Raw genomic sequence first — 20655 nt, forward strand, 5'->3', positions numbered from 1 at the left:
ATCCCTTAACTTTCCTTCTAGTAATCCATATGGACCATCCTCTGTGAATTTATTCAAGCTCCTCTTGAGACTACTATTTTTCAGCCTTCATAACTCCTTGCATTAAGTAACCACTTCCATATGATTCTTACCCACTGTAGTCAGAGGGGTTTGTTTTTGTTTGTTTAGATCCTACCCACTCTGAGCAACAGCGTTTTGTGACATTTGGTGAACAGTCATTCCGTGCTGCTCTTATCCACATTCTTCATGATTTTGTAGTCTTCAGTTATCTCCTTTACCAGCCTCCTTCTTTCCAGACCAGAAATGTTTTCAGTCTATCCTCATAAGGATCATTTCCCCGATCCTCTTAGTTGGATTTTTCTGTGCCTTCTCCAGCTTTTTCTATAATTGGGAAATTAAGATAAATCGATCCTGAACATCAGCATCCATTATTGTTTTTTATTTTAATCTATGCCTCCTGTTAATATTGTTAAATTGGATATGTTCTGAGGAGTGTGTGAAGTTCAACTAAGGAATCTTTGATTAAAATTGCTCAGAATTAGTTTCCTGTTCATCTGAACCATAATAGCTAACACCCAGTAAGCGTGCCTTTGTGCACTTGCATAAAAGTACCAGCCTATCTTTCTTTTAAACGGATCGAGAATGAAAACAACCTCGCAGGTTCAGACTAATAATTGATCAACACACAGTGTTTTTACCTGCCTGCTTGCTCTCTAAAAGATGCAGATGTAAATAAAAAAACCTCAAATTTTTCTAAGCATCTGCTTCAGGATAGGTACCAACCAGATCTGCTAACTTTATCATACTCTTCCAAGGAACTAGTATGGTATTTTATAGGCAGTATGCACTCAATTACTAATATTTTTGAGTTGATTAGCTAGCATACATACGCCAGCTGAAAATAAGCAGAAGGAATGCACATTATAGAATAAAATGTCCTTTTATTTTATTATAGACTTGGCAAACACCACAGTTTTAATTTCCTGACTGGTCATGAATGCCACATCTTCCATTTCTTGACCACACATCTCTGAATGAAATGGCTCTGATTTTTCAGAATTCACATTCAGGAGGAAACCAGACAGTTCCAGAAAAGATACTTATGCCTGAAAAACACCTCTTGGGGTGTTTGCTTGCCTCGCTTTTAATCTCTTTTTTGGAGACAAAGTGTGGGCAGGAGAGGATATGTGAGGGAGAGGTAAGGCATAAAATGAACAGTTAAAGGGATAAGGGAAGGAGAGCTTGGACACTTGATCCCTGCAGCCTGAAAAGGTCCTGTAGAATCATTTCCTCGGTGTTGTTCTTAAACACAATCAGGTTCACTAGCTTCTAGGGATGAGGAACCTGATTTTCTCTGAATTCTCATCACCAGATGATGCCATTGCAGATGGGACAGCAGAGCATTAGAAGATAGAGGAAAGAAAAGAGCAGGATGGATAAGGGGTCAATTAAAGAGTTTGTTTATTTGGGTGCTGAGCAGTTGCTTTAATCAGGATAAATAGTGTCCTAGTAGAAAGAGCACAGGCCTATGAGTCAGAGGACCTGGGTTCTAATGCTGCTCTACCAATTGTTTGATCTTGTGCAACTCATTAAACTTTTTACAGTTCTCTATATTGTAAGCTAATTGTAGGCAGGGAATGTGCCTACCAACTCTGTTATATTGTATTCTCTGCACACAGTAAGCACTCAAAAAATATGATTGATTATCCATGCCAGTTTCCTCAACTGTAAAATGGGGATTCAGTACCTGTTCTCCCTCTTACATAGAATGTCAGCCCAATGTGGAACAGGGGCTATGTCCAACCTGATTAAATTGTATCTACTCCAGTGCTTAGAACAGTGCCTGGCACAAAATAAACACCAAATATGAGATAATAATTATAATAACAATCTGGCAGTTTCATTTGTTGACATTTATGTTGTTTGTCCTGTTCCTCCTGAGAGAGGAGAAAGTTGCAATTTTTATTTCCACAGGCAAATAGGGAAAAAATATTTTACTAATTAGGTACTAATGTGATGAAGAGTATTGCACTTGGTAAGAGGTGCCACGGCTGCCTGACACCTCAGTGCAAAGTCATGAAAAGAGAATTATTACTGTATTTGTGCCTCAATGGAATCCCAAGTAACCTTGCTAAGTAGTATGTCAACTTTCTTGATGGAGATTTTCTGAAAAGAATTGAGTCTAAAAAACTATTAAGAGATTTAACAATACTTGTTGGTTGGTTTTCTCTTTTTTTGTCTGATGGGTGTAATCTGTTTTCTCGCTTACTAAAGCTAAATCCAGTTTAGAGGGGAGAGGGGCTTGGCAAGATAAAAATTAATTATCTGCCAGAAATGGTTGAACGAAGCTCCTGGGCTTAATAAACTCAAAGAACAGGTAAAAACAATGGGAACACAACCTGATACTCCACAGTGGGTGGGTTTATAAGAGCAAATTAGCTGGATAATTCTGCCCCAAATTACACTACACCTCTTATACCTTGTATATCAAACAGTCTTCCTTGGCCTGTTTAATCTGAACATTTCAGGCAAGCGTGCATTTTAAGGCATGAATTATTGAGACAACCTAGGTAGACTCAGTCATTATTGTGTAATATTTCATATAGTATTAGTGATTTGCATGCTGACTGAACTAAAAGGTTCTGGAAGACAGAATAGGCAGGGTAATTTAGAGGAATAGCATGGATCTCGGAGTTAAGAAAACTGACTTCTAGTCCCAGCTGTGCCACTAGCCCTGTATGTGAACGTGGACAAGTTACTTTAACTTCTTGTTCCCTGAATTTCTTGATCTGTAAATTTGGGGTGAAATGAATACCTGTTTGCTCTCTTTTTCTCTTAGATTGTAGGACAAAGACTGTGCTTGAGCTGATTATCTTGTATGTACCCTAGTATTACCAACGCAGTGCTTGGTTTAATGAATATCATAATGAATTACACCTTCAAAGTCGCATTCTCTCCAACCATTGCCCCAACTTCCACTGCTAGTTAGGATGATAATGTGTTTTCTAGCACATGCAAAATCTACTTAGGTCCTGGCTTGACGCCTCCACTTATGCGAATGTTGGATGCAATAATTGGCCAAACCTATCAAATACCAACATTCCTTTTCGTAATATCAAGAGAAGCAGTGTTGTCTAGTGGAAAAAGCACAAGCTTGGGAGTTAGTGGACCTGGGTTCTAATCCTGATTCCATTATGTGATTGCTGTGTGACTGGGCAAGTCACTTAACTTCTCTGTGCTTCTGTTCCTTCACCCATAAAATGGGGATTCAGTACGTGTTTAATCTTCTGTCTCAGACTTTGAGCCTTAGGTGGGACAGTGTCTGGGACAGACTTGATAATCTTGTTTTTACCCCAGGACTTAGTCCAGTGATGGCACACAGCGTTAAACAAATACTATTGTTATTATTAACAGTAATATTAGTATTATTATAATATTAATTAAAATCCTGAAGGAGAGGGCACTTATTCCTGAGAGCCCTCTCCTTTGCATGACAAAATGATTTCTCCATCCTTAGCAACACCCTTGCCCTTTACCCTTGCCAGTTGCTCCAGATGTTTAACTCCCTCCTCAAACCATCTGTCCCGCTGCCTCTGCCATCTCTTGTCCATAGGGATCTGCCTACCTATTTCATTGAAAAAATTGAAACTATCAGACATCCCTACTCCTCTCTAGTCCCTCCCTCTTCCTGTCCTTTCTTCAACTCTTCTATCCTTCCCAACAGTATCTCAAGAGGAGCCCTCCTGACTTCTCTCAAAATCCATCCCCTACGCCTGAGCATCCAACTCAAACCCTTTGCACTGTATGAAAACACTAGCCCTCTCCTTCTTCCCCTTTGACCACCTTGTACAACTGTTCTCTCCAGTGGCTTCTTCCTACTGCTTTTAAAAACGCTTAATCATTCCCATGGCTTCATCTAACACCTCTATGCAGATGGTTCCCAAATCTGTATCTCCAGCCCTCTACTCTCCTCTCACTGCAGTCTTGCATTTCCATCTTCCTTCAAGACGTCCCTACTAGGATGTCCTCCCATCACCTCAACTTAACATGTCCAAAACGGGATTCCTTATCTTCCTACCCAAACCCTGTCCTCCTTCTGCCTTTTCCACTACTGTAGACAGCACCACCATCCTGCCTGTCTCACAAGCCCATAACCTTGGCGTTATCCTTGACTCTTCTCTCATTCACCACATATTCAGTCCATCACTAAATCCTTTTGGTTCCACCTTCATTAAATCGCTAAAATCCACCCTTTCATCTCCATCCAAACTGTTACCATGTTAATCCAAGCGTTTATCCTATCCTACTTTGATTACTGTATCAGCCTCCTTGCTGACCTTCCTGCCTGCTGTCTCGCCCCTCTCCAGTCCATACTTCACTCTGCTGCCCAGATCATTTTTCTACAAAAACGTTCAGTCCATGTTTTCCCCACTCCTCAAGAACCATTCACCTTTGCATCAAACAGAAACTCCTCACTATTGGCTTTAAGGCACTCAATCACCTTGTCCTCTCCTACCTTACTTCGCTCTTCTCCTGCTACAACCCAGCCTGCACACTTCACTCCTCTAATGCTAGCCTTCTCATTGTGCCTCAATCTGTGTATCTCACTGTCAACCTCTTGCCCATGTCCTGTTTCTGACCTGGAATGTCCTCCCTCCTCAAATCCGGCACACCATTATTCTCCCCATCTGCAAAGCCTTATTGAAGGCACGTCTCCAAGAGGCCTTCCCTGACTAAGCCCTCATTTCCTCTTTTCCCACTCCCTTTTGCATTGCCCTGACTTGCTCCCTTTATTCAACACCCTTGCCCCCAGCTCCACGGCACTTATATATGTATCTATAATTTATTTATATGAATGTCTTTCTCTCCTTCTAGACTGTAAGCTCATTGTGACATAGTAATCTCTCAATAAATATGATTGATCTAGTGTCCCATTTCCTCTAAGTAAGAGGGTTGTTCTGCTCTGAATGAGGCCGCTGGACATTTCTCTAGGCCTGCAGCCAGTTACCTTATAGTTGCTGTTGACACACGGAGAATATTTTATTTTCTTCACTCTGAGGAGAGTGATTTACTGTTACTAGTAATACAGTGCCACTGAACTGAGCTCATATCTTTATTTCATAAATCTTCTTCATTATTGTATGAAAAACATTTATATAATCTCAGTATATATTTTTCATTAATCCTGGTAAAGTACACAGAAATAGACTTGCTGTTTATAAGAGAAGTTGTTATGCAGTGAAGCAGAGCTTCAACCTGTGTCAGTCCCTCCAAGCATTGCCACCAATGGGAAAACTGAAAGACAGAAGGGAGGAAGAAACTGGTGGTCATGCACCTCTCTTAGCTGTACTTCTATGCTATATTTCAGCAGCAGCAATATTTATTGATACTGTACATTATGTGTAACACTGTACAGAGTCCTTGGGGGACATATAGAGGAAGTAAAAGAGTCCAACCTTTGAAGAATTTAGTTGAAGAATATGCAATAGTAAAAACAGCAGGCGAGCAGATATAATCAAAACAAGTGTGTAAATAAATAATGAAGAAGTAAACAAATGAATGCACAGGCGTGCTGAGATGGTGAAAGGGATTTCATACCTGGAGGGCCTGTTCTTTTTTGTTTTGTGATTGAGACAATGGGGAGCTTATTGGAGATTTGGGAAGAGAGGAGATGTGTGCTCCAGTGTTTTAGAAAGATGATGTGGGCAGATGTGTATATATATGTGATAGACTGAAGAGAGGAGTGGCAGAAAGATTAGTAAAGAGAGTTATTAGAGTACTCTAATGAAAGAGTGATGAGGACTTCCATCAGGATAGTGGTTCAAGTGGAGTGAAAGGTAGGAATCTGTGAAATAATAAACAACTAGCAAAGTTTGAGTGATGTGGAAGGTAAATTAGATGATTCAAACGTCATCAGTTACATGGATATATACCAAATGATCAATAATAACTATTTTTAAGTGGTATGGTGCAGATTAATTGGTGAGCCTTTGAAAAGAGCTTTAACTATGAATGCCAAATGCAAATATTTTGATCTATTGATGGCTCTTTCATTTGCTCACATTAGTTTATTGTAAAAGGTATCTTTTCAGAAGTTCTCAAAAGAATCATTATGTTTCTTCAGGGCAATAAGCCTTTTAAAAAGGCAGGAAAAGCAGAAGAGGGGTTAGTAAATTCCATATGTGTTGAGCATAGAGTTCCATTTATATTTTATGTTCTCTCATGATGAGCCAAAATGCTTGAAGGAATTTTTTTTAAAGTAAAAAAAAAATAAAAACAGGTGAAATTCTGTAAATTAAAAGAAAAAACATGGAAGATCTTAGTCTGGGTAGAAATCTCGTAATTCTGTATATGAATTTTTCACACAAGAAATAATTGAACTTTCCTTTCTCACCCATGAAACAATATACAGACTTTGATTTTAATCTTTCCAGGCTCTTTAACTATTCCATATATAAAGCTGTTGGGGTCCCAGGATTTATTCCAAACCAACCACCCCTAAGGATTTTTTTTTTAAAGGAATGGGCAATCATCTCACCTAGATCATCTCACCTGGATGGTTTAGATTCTAGGTATCCATCTGCCTGAAGATATCTTGACCTCTTGAAACCTTTTCCAGGACTAGGATTTTATTGTTCTCTGAGCTCCAGAGTCTTCCAGAGTCTTAAAATCAGATGAGAAATATCAGGAGACTGGCTTGTTCTCTCCCTGCTGTACCAAAAATATTGTCCAAGGACAGCCTGTTTTCTTTGGGTCATTTAGCACTGGCAGTTCCAAACCCATCTGGATCAGACAAGTATAGGAAGATTATGAAAAAGTAATTCGACTGACCTGCTCTTGTTTGATTTATGGAATCAGTGCAAGATATGGGAGATCCGAAAGGGGATGTTGGTAAATGTAAGATGTGGCATTAAAGAAGCAGCATGGCCTAGTGGATAGAGCACAAGCCTGGGCGTCAGAAGGACCTGTGTTCTAATTCTGGCTCCACCACTTGGCTGCTCTATGACCTTGGCAAGTCACTTCACTTCTTTGGGCCTCAGTTATCTCATCTGTAAAATAGGGATTAAGACTGTGAACCCCACCTGGGACATGGACTGTGTCTAACCCAATTAGCTTATATGTAATCCTGTGCCTGGCACATAGTAAGCATTTAATAAGTACCGTAAAAAGATATGGTATTTCTGTTACATGTGAGCTTAATTGTGCCTTTTAGTGGACCCAGTTTGGTAAACGTCTCTTAATAATAATAATAATAATGGCATTTATTAAGTGCTTACTGTGTGCAGAGCACTGTTCTAAGCGCTGGGGAGGTTTCAAGGTGATCAGGTTGTCCCACGGGGGTCTCTCAGTCCCCATTTTACAGATGAGGTAACTGAAGCACAGAGAAGTTGTGACTTGCCCAAAGTCACACAGCTGATAAGTGGTGGAGCTGGAATTTGAACCCATGACCTCTGACTCCAAAGCCCATGCTCTTTCCACTGAGCCATGCTGCTTCTTGATAATGGCTCCTTGCCAGATATAGTAGAGAAATTCTGGCTTTGTTTAAGATATGAGAGCATTTATGTCTGTGTTTCTGGTTACTACGACAGGTGTCTGGAAGCTCTGTAGTTCTGGGATACGATATGAGACAAGTCTGCAAATGCCACATTTTGGCATCGTTGCTTCCAGGAATGGTGTCAACTGGTTGTGTTGGGAAGGGTTGCCTCTCGCACAATTACCACCTAAGGCCGTTAGCTTGAGTAGATGCAAATTTCATGGAAGCTTTTCATTCCATCTCTAGCGGCAACAGCCTGAGAGTAGAAAATAGTTCTGCCTACTGATAGGTCCCTGCTGCACATTAGCACAATGCAGGTAATCATGACTCCTTTTATGTTTCCAAACTGAATGTTTGCTCTAAGAAGAATGCTTTTACTTGCAACTTTTTGCATATTTCACATGGGTTTTCCTGACTTGTATAAATTTGCATAGAAGTGCGTGCGAGTAGAATAATTAAAATGTTGACTGTAGATTTAAAATGTGTTGAACTTGGGAAGCTGGTCAAACGTTGGCAAACTTTGGCAAGCTTTGTGCTGTTTCTGGCCCAAAGACACAGTTGATACTAGGGTATGCATGCTGATTTTGTAGCTGCAGCAACTTGTGGGAACTGGCTTACTACCATTGAAAACTCCAATCACAAAAAAAACAAGAGCTTGGAGAACTTTTATGTGGTTAATGATAGCAGTTGATTACATCTTTTTTTATTTATGAGTCTGGGACACCTGTGTACTCTCCCTCCCTGGAATATTTATTTTTGTTCTTGAGTCTATATGGAAGACAATAGGATGTAAATTATGGGTTACGCAGTTAACATTTGACTCATTCAGGGCATCAGGTACTGGGCAATTCATTTGTGTTTACCTTTTGAAGGACCCAAATTTCCTCACCCAGCCTACCCCCTTTCCTATCTCTTATTCCACACGTTATTTTTCTTTTTTCCTTCCCTCTTTTTCAGATTTAGGAGTACTGAATAATTTCTATCAAGTAAAAAGTAAGAGATTCCTTATAAACTTAAATTATGACATAAGGATAGATGCTTGCTGTTCAACAGGAGAAACTTTGATTAGATTAAAGAGTAAATAGTTTTTCTAGCGGTGATGATTACAAACTGGGAGGAAGCTGTATGTCTTTTTCACTGAACATTTCTAAGACTGATACTATCTGTCTAGGATGGTTTAGGTATGTGGAAATAAAGGCCATCTTGATCTCCTTAGCACTGTGATTTTATAGTTTCCTCATGCTAATGAGTCCAAATGACACTGTAAGAAAATCTTAGACTCTGTGTTCTCAGTTAAAATGACACCAGATTTGATTAGCAAAATATACAAGTTGAACATAAAGCATTCTGTGAAACTTGCAATACCAAGTGAATTTTATTTAGCCAGCAGCTTGACGGAATATCAGCTGAACCAGACAGTTCATCCATTATCTTCTTATGCACTTGAACTGTCCCTGGAAAAGCAATCAATTAATCATATTTCTTGAGTACTTACTATGTGCAGAGTAGTACTAAGCCCATGGGAGAGTTCAGTATAGCAGAGTTGAAAGACTTGTTCACTGCCCGCAATAAGTTTGCAGTCTAGAAGGGGAAGCAGACATGTACTTATCTGTAACTTATTTATATTAGTAAGTGCTATGGGGCTGAGGGAGGGGTGAATAAAGAGAGCAAATCCAAGTGTGAGGGTGACACAGACTGGAGTACAAGAAGAGCAGATGAGGGCTTAGTCAGGTAAGGTCTCCTGGAGATGTGCCTTCAATAAGGTTTTGAAGGTGAGGAGAGCATTGTCAAGAATTACTCAGGCAGCCACAGTACATTAACATTCTGAAGTCAGAAGAGAGGTGCTGTTTGCCTCCATTTTGCAAGAAGGATGTACTTATAGTTGACTGTAGCCATAATAGGTTATTTGGTAAAAATTCACATCTTTTGTTCCAATTTTTGTCATGAGAAGGGCTGCACACAATGCTATTTCTAGTGCATCGATTTTCATTTTAAAACTCCTCCTCTCATTAGCCGTTTCGGTTCTCTTTGTAAGTTTCAAATAAGAAGAAGCTGTAAGGCCGATGACTTTTATATTCATTATACAGTGCATTCATTCCCTCAGATTAGTAATTGCGATACATAAAACCCATAAAAATCTTATTTTTCTAGAAGTCCTAGTCAGAGCTTCCAGACAGTTGTACATTTTATGCTAGGACATTTCTGCCAAGACACTGTTTCAGACTCAACCAGGAAGCATTCCTTACCCTTTATCCATTGCTTCCTCTCGATGATTCTGAACGTAAGCCACCCTAACCAGGAGTGAGTGTTTTAATAAAGCAAGGACTATCTAAGGGTGGGCATCAGTCAATCATTTAAATGAGAAATTGCCATTCAGGTTTTTCTTGGCAACAAAGTGCAATACTGGGAGGGAAAGCCCAAAAAAACTTTTTGGAAGGAGAGGGCAAGAAGTGAAAAGGTGCAAGTTATTTTGCACAGAAGCAGCGTGGCCTAATGGAAGGAGCGAAGGCCAAGTCTGAGGACCTATATTCTAATCCTGCCTCTGCTGCTTGTCTGTTGCATGTTCTTCAGCAAGTTTTCTGTGACAGTTTTGTCATCTATAAAATGGGGATTCAGTCTCAGTTCTCCCCTCCCCTTAGACTGTGGGACAGAAACTATATCTGACCCAATTATATTGGGTTATTATTATTATTACTACTACTACTAATAATACTAATATTGCTGTTTCTCCTGCTGAAACCAGTCCTGGGTCCTGCATAGCTAAGGCACTTGTAAGTCACTTTAGGGCAACTCATTTCAAAGACACTTTGTTCCCTGCAAAACCACTATTCTACGTCCCAATTTACCAAGACATATTTTTCAGTTCCCTTACCTCTTCCTCTCAACATTCTTCATTCATTTATCAGCATTGTGAGACTCCTCAATCATCTTTCCTTTCCAAAGTAAAATGGCCTAGTGGAAAGAGCACAGGCCTGAGAGCCAGGATACCCATGGTCTGTTTCCAGTTCTGCTATTGGTCTGCTCTGTGACCCTGGGCAAGTTGCCGACTCTGTTTCTTCTTCTGTGAAATGAGGAGAGGATACTGACTCTTCTTCCCTCTTAGACTGTGAGCCCATTGTTGAGAGTAGGACTTTGTCCTATCTTGCAATCTTGTACCATCCCCGAAGTTTAGTAAATAGGGACATACCGCAATTAATTTATCCTCAAAAATCTCCAGTAGTTGCCTGTCCATTTACTAATCAAGCAAAAAATTCTCACTGTTAGCTCTAAAGCATTCAGTCAGTTGGCTAACACTGGTTTATCCTCTTTATTCTCCCTCTACAAATCAGCCCACACACTTTGATCCTCTAATACCTGTGCCTTGCTCTCGTCTCTCTTGCCATCAACCACTTATTCGCATCCTCCCTCCTGCCTAGAAGTACTTTTCCTTTAACAGACCACTACTCTCCCCATCATCTTAGCCCTGCTAAAGTCACATCTCCTCCAAGAAGCCTTCCTTGAATAATTTACCTCCCTAAATTTCTGATCTACCAATTCTTTACCTATTAGCTTGAATTTTTATCCACTAAGCACTTAGGATTCACTACACTCCCTCCCCTGTAACTTAATGTCTTTCCAGCTAGATGGTAAATTCTTTGTGGGTAAGAATTGTGACTGCTTACTCTATTTTACCTTTCCAAGGGCTTAATACAATACACTGAATAAAATAAGCACTCTAAACATAACCATTGATTGAGTTATTGAATTATTTGTGCCAGTAAGGTGCTCTTGAACTAGGTGGCTGGTATTGCTGGGAAATCTTTCCATCTATGAGGACTTATATTGAAACAGCAGTCCAAGTGTAGAAGAGTGGCAGAATATTGCACTGCAGTGGGTTATGCTATCAAAAGGAAAATGGGAAGGAAGAGTGCTAGTAAATATGCTGCCTATGGTCTTTCTTTCACAAGGTCTTAATAACAAGAACAAGAGAGGGTATTTTCCAAAGGTGGAAATCCCCAGTAAAAAAAATATGTAAAAAATTCTTCTTTTATATTTATAGAAATACATTTTCTATGATTTTAAAGCAGTATAACCTGACAGAGTAATGGGCTGGGAGCCAGGACACCTGATTTCTAAAATCAGCTCTGCCTTACTACATGACCTTAGGAAGCTCTCAACTTCTCTCTGTTCCAGTACCCCCATTTGTAAAATTGAAGTAATAATATTTGTCCTTCCCTATCTTTTTGGGCTATTTTTAAGACAGAAGAGATGAGCTATGAAAGTATTTTGATTTCTTATGAAGGGAAATACTCTATCAGTCCAAGATATTCTTGTTATTTAGACTTAAGCCTAAAATATTTCAGGCCATATGAGGTCCATTGGAAGATTTAGATAATTTGACACCTGCAAGAATGATCGTTTTTTTCCCTGCGACCCTTGACAACAACAGGCCTTTCAAAAGTAACTGGAATTGTCTTTCTAGTAGAGCGCCAAGGAGTAGTGCTATAATGAGGAACCCTGTTATTTTTCTCTTCACAGATGAGATGGATCAGTCTCCTGCAGTGCGTTCAGAATATTTGGTCTCAGGAATTAGAACACCGCCTGTAAGAAGGAACAGCAAACTGGCCACGCTGGGCAGGATCTTCAAGCCCTGGAAATGGCGGAAAAAGAAAAATGAAAAATTGAAACAAACTTCAGCAGGTAAGTAGATTAACAAGACGTTTCCTTAGCAGCAAAATAAGTTCTGAGTTGGAAAAGAAGCAAAGGTAAATTGTATTTAAATTATGAGTTGCATTACTGATTGGTATTTCTCTAAGCTAATTTGAAACCAACCTGCTTAAAATGATTCTGTCATTTAACTAACTGGAATTCATTCAGCACTGAATCACAATAACAAATGTAATAAAGTAGACTTAAGTTGACACCTCCCCCACCCCTCTTGTTATGGCAAAATTGATCATACTCAACTCTAATGCAAACACCAATTATTATACTCAAACTATTGCTAGAATTTATTTTAATGTCTATCTCACCCTCTAATTCTAAGCCTTTTGTGGAAAGGGGTTGTGGCTCCCATCTCCATTGTACTGACAGTGCTTAGAACAGTGCACATAGTAAGCGCTTAATAAATGCCATTATTGTTATTATTATTATTATTATTATTATTATTATTATTACTGTACTTTCCCTGGCATTCAATAAATGCCTTTGATTATTCTGCTGTGAGCAGAACATTGTAATAAATTCTCTAGAAATCTTCCATAATAATAATGATAATGATGGCATTTATTAAGTGCTTACTATGTGCAAAGCACTGTTCTAAGCGCTGGGGAGGTTGCAAGGTGATCAGGTTGTCCCACGGGGGGCTCACAGTCTTTATCCCCATTTTACAGATGAGGTAACTGAGGCACAGAGAAGTTAAGTGGCTTGCCCAAAGTCACACAGCTGACAATTGGTAGAGCTGGGATTTGAACCCATGACCTCTGACTCCAAAGCCTGTGCTCTTTCCACTGAGCCACGCTGCTTCTGCTTCTCTTCCATAGAAGTCAAGTGCTCACTCACATGACCTCATGCAGCTTATCTAAGTGTTAGGTAACTGAAAATGTGAGGGCCAAGCCAAGTAACATCTTGATTTCATATTTTCCTCAAATCTTGGAAGAGCAATGGGTAAAACCTGGAAGAAGCTAATGAAACATGGACTGACTTTATTAGAGTCAGTGGAATCCCCTTTCACTGCTTGTCCTACCTCCTTTTTTCCCTTTGCTATTGGACATGGGAAACCATAGTGAAATTCCTTCTCCCTGTGATTTTGGATTTTTTGAGTTCAGGTTGGAAATGTGCCAGTTGGAGGATCCCACCTCATCCACTGCAGGGAAGGGGAAAAGGGAGATAGGGAGGAAGAGTTGAGGAGGGTAAGGGACTGAGCCCGTAGCAATTCCCAGACCAAGTTTGGAAAATCCCCAATTGTTTTGGGCTCCCTCGCTTCCCCAGAGGCTTTGGGCCCAAGGGTTCAGAAGGTAGGTTTGGTTCAGCAGGGTCCAGGGGATCCTAAGGAATAACAATCCAAATGCTCTTGAGAGGACTTAGAATCATTCCAGTTTTCCTAGGTTTCAGATGACACCTGATTGTTGCTGACCTCAGAGATCAGTCAGTGGCCCATAGGTGTAGGGAGTGTTCACCAGTTCAATCAGAACTGCCATCCTTTCCTGAACCCATGAAGAAATGACAAACAAATTTCAAGTGTCTACATTTTTCTAGCTAGTGTTTTTGTGTCTTCTTCCCTCTTCCATCTCAAAGCCCACTACTGAAAGAGAAGCCTGTGGTAAAGAAGAACCTTCGCTTCTCCACTGAAGCCTTGTTTTGCCTGGAGCTCTTTCTTGAAGATTTTTACTTGGTTTATAATAGATAAGTCACTTGCACCTTCAGATATGGGGTCACTTTGAAATTTCCAAAGTAGTTCTTTAATCATTTTGTGTGTACTGGATATTTTTTTGCCTGTGAAATAGATCCTGTACACAAAACCACATAATTGGAGCAAAAAACTTTACTGAAGCCGGGGTCTCCAGGAAGGGAATGGTTTTGTCTGAAAAGGGTGGAGGATAATTTGGGATGAGTGATTTTAATATCAGCAGGAGGATGAGTTTCAACCAAAGATGACCAGAGCACACAAAACAGATTTAGATATTGGACTGAGTGAAAAGAACTGCTTTTAATGATGCTCTGAGAAAGGAATCAACAGAATTTGGCACCTGTCTGGATGTGGGGGAAGTATCATTGGCTAACAGTTCTGTTTTATGAAGCCTCCAATGCTGTTAACTGGTGGCATCTTGGCATAGGTTCCAACTTTTCATTTTGACTGAAAAGGGGCACAAATGTTAAGAGGACAAGGTGAGTGGGAAGGGGAGAGGATTCAACGTGGTATCAGGCTGGAAAAATCACCATTTGGTGTTTTTTCAGCCCCAAATGGAAATTCTAAGATCTTGACAGAGACCTGAGTAAGAGAGAGGGTGAGAGTTAGCCTCAAAAGGCTGAGAAGCCATTGTTCCCTATGACCCCATAGAGTTGGCTCACATATGTCTGGAAAAAGTCTTGAGAGATAGAATACAAAAATCTTTCCTGTATGCTGAATAGTGTGCTGGAATTTATTGAGCAAATTGTAATCCAAACCACAGGAAAAATATTAGGGTGATGGAGGAAGAAGAAGGATGCATTTCTGGATGGTAAATTATTGATCATTTAGAACCACAGAACAACAGGCTTAGAGTATGGGTATTTCCATAGTATTCCCTTTGAAGTAATTTATGTTGTTGCATTTTTATAAAATAGCTCTTACTATTCCCTCCCCCTGCCCTGACTATGTGTTTCTCACAACACTTTGTGGTTTTGTTAATGAGGGAGACTTGGAATTGGTGAGCAAATGAAATTTGACAAGGAGTGAAATGTGTTTATCGTGATGGTCCAACACTTAAACTTTATTGCCTGGTTATGTCCTATCAGTTAGTGTAATTGAGTCAAAGATCACTTGCCTGCTGCTGCTTTCAAATGAGTGAGCATATGTTTTGGAATGGTTCTTAACTGTCCTTTCTCTTGATATTTGTGTGTTGTGTAGTGTTAGAGAAAAAGATTGCCACTAGACAAGGTCGTGATGAACTCATTAAGAAAGGTCTGCTGGAGATGATGGAACAAGGTAAGCAGGTGTCTTTTTAATGTCATTCACATATTTACTTCACTGCTCACAATTTGCAAGTTAAAAAATAAGAAAATCTGAAAAATTAGTGACCAATATATTTGATGTCCGAGTCTAGAGCCAAATGAAGTTTCCAGGCCAATCCTTCTAGAGGATTTAGCCCAACCGTTTAAGACAACATCCCAGTTTTTATCAACCACTGGCAGAAAGCTGAATTAGTTTGTGGAGAGGTTTGCAAATAGCTTCAGCATTTTACCAGTTGAATCAGTCATCGTATTCGTAGGCCTAAGCCCTAAAAAAGATAATGGTTGGTCATGCTCACTCTAATTTGGTACTAGACTAGAGGCTGCAACTTCTTTTATTTTCACTGTTTTCACATTAGGTCCAGCATGGGCTTTCGTGAAGAGCAAGGGGCTGTGTGTCAGAGGACCTGAGTTCTAGTCACAGCTCCACCACTTGTCTGCTCTGTGACCTTGGTCAAGTCACTTCACTTCTTGGTGCCTCAGTTCCTTCATCTTTAAAATGGGAATTCAAGAGCTGTACTCCCTCCTACTTAGACAGGGAGCCCTATGTCAGATCTAATTTTCTGTATCTACGCAAGCATTTAGTACAGTGCTTGGCACATAGTAAGCACTTAACAAATACCATAATAATAATAGTAATAATAATTAATTCAATTAGAATTAAATAATAATAATAGTCATTATTATTTATTTTTATCCCTTGAAAAGAATTGAATTAAGGTATGCTGGGCCTATGGTAAAGAAGTTCTCTGAAGACATCAGTGTCTTTGCTTATAGTTTAGACCAACTTTGACCACCGGAGAAGGCAATAAGCTTTTCCCCTTTCTTTTGTTCTATAAATCCAAGTCTCCCTGAAGAAATTATTTTTGAAGCATCTGTGAAGTGGAGAGTTCCAAGAAGGTAATTCCACAGATAGGATTTCCATTGATTTAGCTGTTCCTCTGAGATCCTGAATCCTGTGGAAAAATATCACTTGGAAATGTGAGAATTGGGTTGTACTCAGATTGTAGCAATGTAATAGCCTCATCATATTCCTGGGTCAATAATCGGGCATGACAGTTCTTATATAATATTTTGTATTATTCCTTGGTTCATAAAATGCCACTAAAAGCTTTTTGTGAGTTTGAGCTCTGGTACTGAGAGTTAAAAGAAAAAGTGTAACAAAGAAATTTAAATTTCATAAAATGAATTAAACACACTGAGGCTTTCTTTTTGGGACATCTAATTCATTTCAGAGCATGTTATCAGTATTTCTGTTCATGTCAAAATGGGGAACAAATGTGATACTGCTATTTGTAGTGTTTATCTCGCTTCAGATGCTCTGACAATGTTAAAACATTGACTTGCCGAAAATGTGCACAAGGGCTATGGCAAGGATACCCTTTGTCTGAAGCCCCAGTTAGAGGCAGTTTGTAGATTTAGAGAAACGTTTCACTCAAATGAAAAATGATTTTGTGGTTTTCAACCAAACCCTTCTGTTCGCTGCAGTTTGTTGGATACTGTTTTCTGATCGATTTTATTTTTGGTTTGATGGAGGAGTAAAGGAGAATCTCAGATATCAAGTAATTTTAAAATAACATTTTGATTAAGTGTAGAACATTGGAAACATATGGATTGAATTCCTTCTAAAATAAGTGAAGGTTTTTCAACTAAAGGAGAAAATAGCTTGGCTAAGAGTTCTTTGGGTTTTGCCAAACCCTAACTCTTTGGAAAATATGTAATATTTTATGCATACGCACTGGAGTCTGGATTACAAATCCTCAGTTGACACTGAAAAAAAACTTGACACAATGCCAGTTGCAATCCCTATTAGAGTCATGATCTATTTGAGTTATAAAAAATTTTAGGTTTAAACTTTCCATATAGAGTTTTTTTTTTTTACTAAAAGCATCTTATCTGAGTTTGTATTCACCCTACTTAATGGTAGTATAAATTCACCTAAGCGCTTTCAAGTACAAATAATAAATCCTACAAAATTATCCTTGAGACATAAAAGAGACTCTCCCAGACCATCCTGCTATCCTGGAGGGTGCTTTGATCAAGGCCATTCCAGTTCTAATGCTAAGAGATTAAGTTATTTTTGCATCCCCTTCTGCACATCCAAGTCTAATCTGAGGTGGGATTCCAAAGGTAGATGAATCCACCCTTTGTCTTCTCAAACCTTTCTTGCCAGAGTGTGGTCAGTTGCCGAATTTTGAAAGTCAAGAACAGGATGTAAGTCGTAAGCTCAGCCATCCTCTTTTATTATGTCCATTTAAGAAAATTGTTAGGATCCTGCGTTGGATCATACTGAATGATTATCACAGGCTGAAATGTGTGGATTGTAGGGTGGAGTCCAGACAGTAGATCCCAAGAGTAGCTTGATGGATATTTCTGTAACTGTAGCTCACTGTGGCAGCTCATTGATTAGAATGTGTTAGTTGCCAAGTCTGAAAGTGACAGGTTTTTTGGTTCTTTCTCATATGGATTATCCTTGTTTCATACTGTGCTTTCAAATTTGTGTCTTTCTGACTGCTCATTAGTCCTTCCACCGAAGAGGAAGGAAAAAAATGAGCTAAAACATGTCTGTTATTTATTCAGCAGTTGTATTAAAGGACATGGGATGGTTAAGGTTTAAACTGTTGGTTAAAATAAGATCTCCGGGTTCCAGGCAGCTATGTCATTCCAGATCCTGTCTTTCTCAGCATTGAGTTGAGAATTTGCTGTACTTGGTTCTCTGACCAGGTATTTGTGTCACTGAGCAGTCTCTCGGTATGAAATAGTTGGACAGTGATGTAGAAGTAAAGACAGCCATTTTGCCAGAATTCAGAAGATGATGTTTCTGTTTGCTTAGTCAAATATGTATTCGGAAACTATGTAGGCCCTGAGTTTGGACCAGTGGGAAGACGAAGGCTCTGAGAATCAGGAGACCTGGGTTCTCTGCCCAGGTAGGGGAAAGTGTGCTTAGGCTATGCCATCAGTGGTGAAGCTTTCTGAATGGAAAACCATCCAGAGTGTTCTATCAGATGGACAGGCCCAAAGAGCACATTCATCCCCAAGGCATTGACCATTTCTGCTGTACTCCATCTCTACTATCAGTTCTTCCATGCAGGTTCTCAGTTCTGAAGTCCCAGGGTTAAGGCTTGTCTCTCTCATTCCTAATGGAAAACATCATTATCATCATGAGGCTATATGAGTTAAAACAATTCTTTTGTCGAGTCCAGATCATAATTCACTGGGCAGCTTCTGTTTACCTGAACACTCACAGTATTTGAATTCCGTGAACATCCGCATAATTTTGTGATTGCCAGCCCTGAGGTTTTCAAGAGGGAGGGTAAGAACAATGATGAGTAGGAAATGAAAAGCAACAAAAATGGATTTGGTTCCATATATTACCCTTTCTCAAGAACTTAACCAGTGCTAAAATCATTAAATCCAGAGAAACAGTGTTGCCTAGTGGATAGAGCACGAGGCTGGGAGACAGAAGGACTTGGGTTCTAATGCTGCATCTGCCTCTTGTTTGCTGTGTGATCTTGGGCGAGTCACCTAGCTGCTCTGGGCCTCTGTCACCTCATCTGTAAAGTGGGAATTACTACTATGAGCCCCAGGTGGGACATGAACTATTTCCAACCTGATTATCTTGTATCTACCCCAGCATTTAGTACAGTGCCTGTCACATAGTAAGCACTTAACAGATACCGTAAAAGAATAAAGAGCCGGCAAGTCAAACTTGCAGTTCATGTGGTAATATGTTTGACCTACCATGAGGGCATCTGTGTGGGGTACCTGGGCAGGGAAAGAGCCCGGGCTTGGGAGCCAGAGGTCATGGGTTCTAATCCCAGCTCTGCCACTTGTCAGCTATGTGACTTTGGGCAAGCCACGTAACTTCTCTGTGCCTCAGTTACCTCATCTGTAAAATGGAGCTGGAGACTGTGAGCCCCACGTGGGACAATCTGATGACCTTGTATCTACCCCAGCGCTTAGAACAGTGCTCGGCACATAGTAAGCGCTTAACAAATACCATCATTAACAAGGAGACAGAGACTCGTCTCAATTTCTTTACCTCTTGCCCCTCTCTCTACCACTAGTGACTGCTTGGCTTCAAGCTCTGAACTCAAGGAGAGCAAGTGCACTGTAACCTCGTAGCCTTAAAGCAACCTGCGAAAGTAAGGGCAACTTGATGGAAGGAATAATGAGCCCAGCTCTATTACCATTATCATCTGTGGGGAAAATCATTTGTGCTACTTGGTATGCCTTGATGAGAGCAAGGTAGTGCATGTCTGTGTGCGTGGATGCAGCAGAGAGGGAGTGTGCGGGCCTGGGGCAGAGTGGGCACATGATGGGAGAGTGTAGCGTGAGAAAAAATACAAGTCCCCGACTCCAGTGAAACCCTGCTCACTTGCAGATACAATGTGCTACAAGGAATTAGTAGAGACAGCTCGGCTTTTCAAATTAATTTCCTTTTGTTCTGTTTAATAGCAATTTATTAGGTTGCAAATAGTATACAACACATTTTTGAGTCATTGACACAATTTTAAAAGTGAGTTGCATGCACATTTTAAATCACATAAGCTGCCTACCTTAAGACTTGTCAAATATGCCTATCAGACTTTTTTATATTAAAATCATTTCAGCCAAATAAAACTTGTTTTTGTCAACAATAACAAGGAGGAACTCCTCTGGAAAGATCTTTTGGTTATGGAGGGTTTATTTTTGGCTGTTCCTATGTGGAGCCTATAAAACTATCAAGGAGATTTATAGTGCCACGTTGGTGTCTAGACACAGAATGTGCAAAGAAAGGCCAATATAATGTGGTCTATGTAATTTGCTTGCAGCATGAGTTTCTTCACCCTTGGGGGGTTATGTTATGGTTTTATTAACATGTGTATTTCATTAACTGCTGCTCAAATATAGCACTACTAGAATCTCTTGAGAGTTTATCAGAATGCTGTTTGTGACATTTATCTCCTTCTAGACTGTGAGCCCGTTGTTGGGTAGGGACCATCTCTGTATGTTGCCGACTTGTACTTCCCAAGCGCCTAGTACAGTGCTCTGCACACAGTAAGCGCTCAATAAATACGATTGAATGAATGAATAATCCTTTAGGTCCAAGTGGCCATCCTTTAGTGATAAATTATATTTCAGTAAATTGCAGCCATCAAAACAGTTAAGAAGACTCCAGTAAATCTTAAATCCTGGGTTTCTGTTCGATTTCACAGACTGCCTTAAGTCTATCCTGCCTTCTTTAAAGTGATACCAGACTATAGTTGAACAATCTGTTAATTAGGCTTGATTCAGATTCGCCAATGTTTTGTTCATAGAAAAGCATCATGGTCTAGTGGAAAGAGCCTGAGCTAGGGAGTCAGAGGATCTGGGCTCTTATCCCAGATCTGCCACTTCACTTCTTTGTGACCTTGGACAAGTCACTTAACTTCTCTGGGCCTCAGTTTCCT

General features: G+C 39.9%; 1 protein-coding gene across 4 annotated transcripts in view; it reads left to right on the forward strand.

Annotated features, from left to right (window-relative positions):
* Positions 1–20655, forward strand: part of PHACTR3 (phosphatase and actin regulator 3) — a 147892-nt gene that overhangs the window by 62728 nt on the left and 64509 nt on the right. For all 4 annotated transcript variants that reach the window (XM_038750220.1, XM_038750223.1, XM_038750221.1 and 1 more), the window contains 2 exons: positions 12053–12214; positions 15123–15200. In XM_038750220.1, the coding sequence (XP_038606148.1) occupies positions 12053–12214; positions 15123–15200 (240 nt within the window). The remainder of the gene's footprint in view (positions 1–12052; positions 12215–15122; positions 15201–20655) is intronic.

This window comes from Tachyglossus aculeatus, chromosome 8 (genome assembly GCF_015852505.1).
Source record: "Tachyglossus aculeatus isolate mTacAcu1 chromosome 8, mTacAcu1.pri, whole genome shotgun sequence".
NCBI classification, from domain to species: domain Eukaryota; kingdom Metazoa; phylum Chordata; class Mammalia; order Monotremata; family Tachyglossidae; genus Tachyglossus; species Tachyglossus aculeatus.